The following is a 6,194-nucleotide window of genomic DNA, read 5'->3' on the forward strand; positions in this document are numbered from 1 at the left end:
AATTGGTTCTTACTGTAATGCCTGCAACACCTCTACCATTTACAACAAAGAGGACGCCAGCAAACCATGTTTGAAGCAAAGCATTTTCCAAAACATTGACAGACGCCAACCTTTTGCAGACATTATTTTATGGAGGAAAAATTGTGTCCTACAAAACGTGACGTCTTACACGACCACCTGGCTATCTTGAGGTATTCGTACACATCCATCACATGTAAGAATGGCTCATTCTGTTGGACAAAGCTTTCAGCAGGTTCATCCACTCCAGTCTACACAGAGTTTAAACCATTTTAACCTTCGAGACACTTTTTTTAGTTTACTTCATTTGGCCGAGCTTCTGTCCGCCAATTACAAGCTTACAGATCCCCGCCTCCAACAATATTGGTTGAAACAATATGATAGCAGAAAATGTGAAACGCCCAGTTTATCCCAGGTCCATGGTTTACCCTCAGTCTACAGATGTTTACCTAAGTCTTAGATGATTATCAAAAGACTGATTAAGTTATTAAGAATGTATTTCTACGAAAAGTTAAACATCATGGCATTTATCAAGCAATTTAATACAAAATATCCCCAAACATTAAATTCAATAAATTATTCATGTTTTAAATAATCTTTAAGTATTATTATTTTTTTTAAATAATCGACTTTTAAATACATGCTAATGTATACATAATAATACATACGACTTTTACCCACTCATCCTCACGGTAAAGTTGTGTGTGAAATCTTTATCCCATGATATAAATGAATATTTAAGTGTTGAGCCAGCAAATTTATTATGTTTTGATTAGATTGACATGTTAAAGCGAACGGAAATAATTCACTCTTGTTTGATTCATGAATACATGAAGCTTCTCCTCTTATGCAGTGGTCCCGCTGAGCTTCTAGACTGAACGGTTCCGTTGTGTGGACGATAGTTCATTCTCCAGTGCTTGTGTGAACCACAGCAGAAGAGCAGGGAGGTGGGAGTCAAAGGGGATTCCCTACGAACAGCACCACCGCCGACCATAGTGGGCACATCCGATCCTAGCCGCAGCTTGCAGTAGCACACAACAGAGGAACATGGCTAACATTGCAGTCCAAAGGATCAAGCGGGAGTTCAAAGAAGTTCTCAAAAGCGAAGAGGTGAGCGATCAACCTTCTCACTTCATGTGTTTTCTGTTCTTTGAAGGGATCTTCCGGTGTGCGTGTATGTGGTTTGTCAACGCCGTAAAGGGGACTCGTTTCATGAGCTAGCGATGTGCAGTTAGTCAGGCCCCAATTGTTAACTTCAGCTAGCTTGACGTCCAGCTGCGTTTGACTCGCTGCGGTGCAGCTGCTCCTGTGCCAGGCGCGGCAGATCAGGAAACACCGGGGCTTGCTTTTTTTTTTGAGGCCTCCTGCCCCTCTTCATAATCAACAGACACGCCATCAGTGGAGCGCTTTCCTGAATCCATTATGTTCAGACGTAGTGAATACTTTTACTGGAGATCATTTGAAATGATTCATAAGTTCAACGAGTTTTCTTGGGTGACTGTTTCTATTATTACTTTGACAACTCCCTCGTAGCATTCGTACGGTAGCTTCGTCAACATAACCAGTCACGTTTGTTTTGCGTAACGACTACTGAGGTGATTCAATCATTATGTCATTGTTCAGTCTCTGTTGCCAAATGACATTGTTGACAAACTTTGTTCACTTCGCTGATCTAAGAGGCATGATCGTTGATGGAAAGCTTAACACATTTAACCGTACATGGACACTAACAATAGTCGTCAGAATCCTGTTTTTTCGAGAATATACCAACCCAGAACTGAGCGTTTTGTTTGTAATACAACAGCCATCGTTTGGAAAGTGTTCTTGCTAACTTAGGAACTACGTGGATTCAAATACTCTCCCGTTATTTTATTTTTTCTCCATTAGACGAGTAAAAACCAAATTAAAGTAGATTTGGTGGATGAGAATTTCACAGAGCTGAGGGGAGAGATAGCTGGTCCCCCAGACACACCATATGAAGGTAAATCAAATCAACATAAAAAGTGATACTACATAAAGTGAGACGGGGATGCTATGATTATGTTTTGTTGTTATTATGTTTTCATATGTTTGCTATTCTTTATAGGTGGCAGATTTCAGCTTGAAATAAAAATCCCAGAAACATATCCTTTCAACCCACCAAAGGTATAGCAAGAAGGTTTCTTACCTGCTCTTTGACGTTACTGTGTCTAATCCACATTGTTTAACACACACAAACACATCACACCACACTACACTACACAAATGTCCCTAATTAGATCTCTCTCCCTCCTAGGTGCGGTTCATCACAAAGATTTGGCATCCAAACATCAGTTCTGTGACAGGAGCTATTTGTCTGGACATCTTAAAAGACCAATGGTGAATGAGGGTTGGGTTTCATCCCAGTGTTTTTTCACAAAGTTTTTCCTTTTATTCCATTATCAATGTTTTTAACCATGTCCCCCCCCCCCCCCCTTCACGTCTCTCTTCTCTTCTTCAATGTATGTTGGTCTCTCTTCTTTAATGTCTGTTGGTCTCTCTTCTTCAATGTCTGTCGGTGTCTCTTCTTCAATGTCTGTTGGTCTCTTCTTCAATGTCTGTTGGTCTCTCTTCTTCAATGTCTGTTGGTCTCTCTTCTTCAATGTCTGTCGGTCTCTCTTCTTCAATGTCTGTCGGTCTCTCTTCTTCAATGTCTGTTGGTCTCTTCTTCAATGTCTGTTGGTCTCTCTTCTTCAATGTCTGTTGGTCTCTCTTCCTCAATGTCTGTTGGTCTCTCTTCCTCCATGTCTGTTGGTCTCGCTTCCTCAACGGCTGTCGTTCTCTCTTCCTCAATGTCTGCTGATCTCTCTTCTTCAATGTCTGCTGGTCTCTCTTATTCAATGTCTGTTGGTCTCTCTTCTTCAATGTCTGTGGGTCTCTCTTCCTCAACGTCTATTGCCCTCTTCAATGTCTGTCTGTTTCTCCTTCAACCTCTGCTGCCCTCTTCAATGTCTTTGTCTCTCCTTCAACCTCTGCTGGACCCACTTCAACGTTGGTTGGTCTCTCTTGAACCTCTGCTGGTCTCTCTTCAGGGCGGCTGCTATGACTCTACGGACGGTGCTTTTATCTCTACAGGCTCTCCTGGCCGCAGCAGAGCCAGACGATCCCCAGGATGCGGTCGTAGCAAACCAGGTAGGGGACAGGATGAGATAACATCCAAATGCATGCCACTTTATTGGCTATAAAGTAACCACAGACTACTGCTATATAAAGCAAGCTACTCTTGATGTGGTAAAAATACTGATTATGATATGTCAAAGCGATATTAGGCGCAAGCTGAAAAATATTTGACTATGAATCCTTTTCTATGACGACTTGATTAAAAGCTTCTTGTTTGGAGAGTGCTGTGTGGGTCAATGTAGGGCAAAAGTGAACAAGATGTCAGTAGTAGCTTAATCTTAACTTGGTATCACTTGAATACTGCTTTTTATCCCAGTACTTTTCAGCATTACTTCGGTGAGAGTTGTCCAATTATTTCACTATGGACCAGTGTTGACTAGCTTCATTCACAAATTGTGGGCATTATGAATTCATGTTGTACAGTTAGTCCAAGGATAAAGGCAAAAAAGCCTGCTGCTCAATCAAGCCGGTCTGTCTGATTGTCTAATGTGTGAATCATCCTAAATAAGGCGGATTCAGACTCTTGGTCAGGAAATGTCAAAAAGCTGCTGAAGATCTCCAAATAACGCTGGTCAAAGGGTTGTGTTTTTCCTTTTATGCCTCAAACTATATGATTCTTTCTCCCCCGTGCAGTATAAGCAGAACCCAGAAATGTACAAACAAACAGCCAAGCTGTGGTCTCACATCTACGCAGCGGCACCCATCTCCAGTCCCGACTACACACGTAAAATAGACAAACTCTGTGCCATGGGCTTTGATAAGGTAAGAAACGCCTTGCTATACTTTCCCATTGAATTAAAAGTCCAAATTGTATAACTGATATTGGATAGACTGATGCATAACTAAAGCCTTTGTGGGTTTCGAGTTAGTCCTAAATGGAGCATGTCATGTTTTTGAAAAACCCACACATGCTTTTCTGTTTAATGTGTTTAGACAACAGCTGCTATGTCAATAAGATGGCTCGGCTGTCTCTGAATGGAGTCATCTTGACGTTGCGCATGGAAATGACTCCGTACTGCATTGTATCAAAACACCCGCGTCTCGTTCCTTTGGTGTTTCTTTAGAACGCAGTAGTGGCAGCGCTGTCGTCCAAGTCGTGGGACGTGGAGACCGCGACCGAACTGCTCCTTAGCAACTGAGAAACGTGTCAAGATTCCCCCGATGCCTTCACCGAACCCCCGACTCCTCCACCCTCACGCAACACATCCACCCAGGCCTTCCATCTCACACGCCCCCCCCCATGGCCATTATGCTCACCACCTCGCTGCCTACTGCCTCCCCACCGTCTCTCATCCATCCATGGAGCCATCCCTCCGTCGTTAAACAACACCGTTCCCTCTAACTAAAGCAAGTTATCCTCGGAAAGTCGAACACACCACGCTGAACCTAGCCGTGGACCTGTTCCCCGGGGAGGGCGGCAGCAGCAGCCTTAACCCGGTAGATTTATGATTTATGCGATGACCTCTAAAGCAAATGCCTTCAGTTGCTTGCCTGGTACAGTGCACTGCCACTTATTCTTATTGACTCATCTTCTGCCTGGTTGAATACTCCCATTATGTACGTTCATATTTAGTTGATGTATTTATATAATGTGATCCTAAGGTCAAAAGCCTTGTGTTTTTGCAGTGGAGAGTGAAGAGATGGCCCTTGCGGTATAACATAGTTAGGTATTGATCAGCTTGTTTTCACATGCTTTTGATTTTGTTTTAAAATCCCACAAGATGAAAACGAGCAGAATGATATTTACATATGCACAGCAGAAGCGCGATATCTGTAAATAGAGAAGTCTGTACATTTGAAAAAAATGAACGGTTATATACTTTTTCTTTCTTATAAGATGTTATAAAAATATTTTAAATACGGACTTTGTCTAGTTTACATTATATGGAGACGTTTTTATTTTCCCTTAATCTTACTCCTCTGCCCTAAGACGGCCCCTTTAGTTATTTAATTGATAGACAATGATTTGATAAAAAAAAACTTAGTTAGCAGGAAACACTCTCTCCCACAACCTCACCGGCCCGTCATCTGAATTAGGATTATTTTTTTGCTAAATGATGTGTTGGTTGTCAACTTCACAATCTTAGTGCAGATGAAAGACTCGTCATCGTGAGAACCGACCCAAACCGCTACCGGACGCTACTTTACGCTTTACTGATTATCTTCCACCTTTTAGGCTGCGGACCAGTCCCATAATGTTCTCAATAGACAGGAACGCGTCAAGAGTTGATAATCCAAGGTTTATTCCAGTAAAGGAGTTGTAAAGAAATCAGTTTGGAGAGTAGGCACAAGTTCCAGCTACCATGACAGTCGCTGCATGTCCATCACGCTCAATTCAAATCATGGAGACGGATGTTGTACCAAGACACATATATCCAGCTGGTACTTTCAATGTCATCCATCTTCAAAACTCATCTGGAGGGAATCATGGACCATGTGTATGGCATTTAAGGGAATGCTTTATATATATATATATATATAGATACAAACACAAGTAACCTATGAGTTTCTGTGACTGAACAATATCACAGATGGTCAAATTATGGCTATTATTTACCTTACTGAACAAGAGGCTGGACTTCCTCTGATTTTGAACGTAAAGTTTATAGCTAGCAAGCTGCACAGAAGCGTCAATAGTATTTCAATTGTATCGGACTGCTTGGAATAACGATTCGGAGGGGGTATCGATGTGAACCTCTGAGGCCTCCAGAGCACTCCCTCAGCTTGCCCCAATTCCACACAGACGCCACACATTACAAGGATGGGTGGTGTTAAGGTTGATGGGTGGTGTTAAGGTTGAAAGCTGGACACCTCATCCCAGTAGCCTAACAGTAGTCTGAGAGGTAGTTGTGTACAGATGCCATCTCCTGCACTTGTAAATAGACGTGAGCCCTTACATCATCACTATTAGTGCACCATGGATGGCTGGATCTGTATATATTTTATAAGAAATTGAAAGGACAAAAAAAAATCCTGCTCTCCTGAAGTTCTTCCCATGTACAATCTTGCACGATGACAACGCATTGGGAAGGTTTCGC

The 6,194-nt window shown here is 42.1% G+C and overlaps 1 protein-coding gene across 1 annotated transcript; it reads left to right on the forward strand.

The window, feature by feature from the left end:
• Positions 1-808: 808 nt before the first annotated feature.
• On the forward strand, positions 809-6,117 carry ube2kb (ubiquitin-conjugating enzyme E2Kb). Its single transcript, XM_079729795.1, has 7 exons — positions 809-1,128; positions 1,906-1,999; positions 2,105-2,163; positions 2,294-2,376; positions 3,069-3,168; positions 3,790-3,918; positions 4,221-6,117. The coding sequence occupies exons 1-7, from the start codon at positions 1,066-1,068 to the stop codon at positions 4,293-4,295; spliced, it is 603 nt and encodes a 200-aa protein (XP_079585921.1). The 5' UTR covers positions 809-1,065; the 3' UTR covers positions 4,296-6,117.
• The last annotated feature ends 77 nt before the right edge of the window (positions 6,118-6,194 follow it).

This window comes from Pollachius pollachius (genome assembly GCF_949987615.1).
Source record: "Pollachius pollachius genome assembly, chromosome: 2".
Lineage (NCBI taxonomy): Eukaryota > Metazoa > Chordata > Actinopteri > Gadiformes > Gadidae > Pollachius > Pollachius pollachius.

Coding starts and splice junctions, on each gene's coding strand:
- ube2kb (XM_079729795.1), top strand. CDS start 1,066: ATGGCTAACATTGCAGTCCAAAGGATCAAGCGGGAGTTCAAAGAAGTT. Junction 2,377..3,068: donor GACATCTTAAAAGACCAATG/GTGAATGAGGGT, acceptor GTCTCTCTTCAG/GGCGGCTGCTATGACTCTAC. Junction 3,919..4,220: donor GTGCCATGGGCTTTGATAAG/GTAAGAAACGCC, acceptor GTGTTTCTTTAG/AACGCAGTAGTGGCAGCGCT.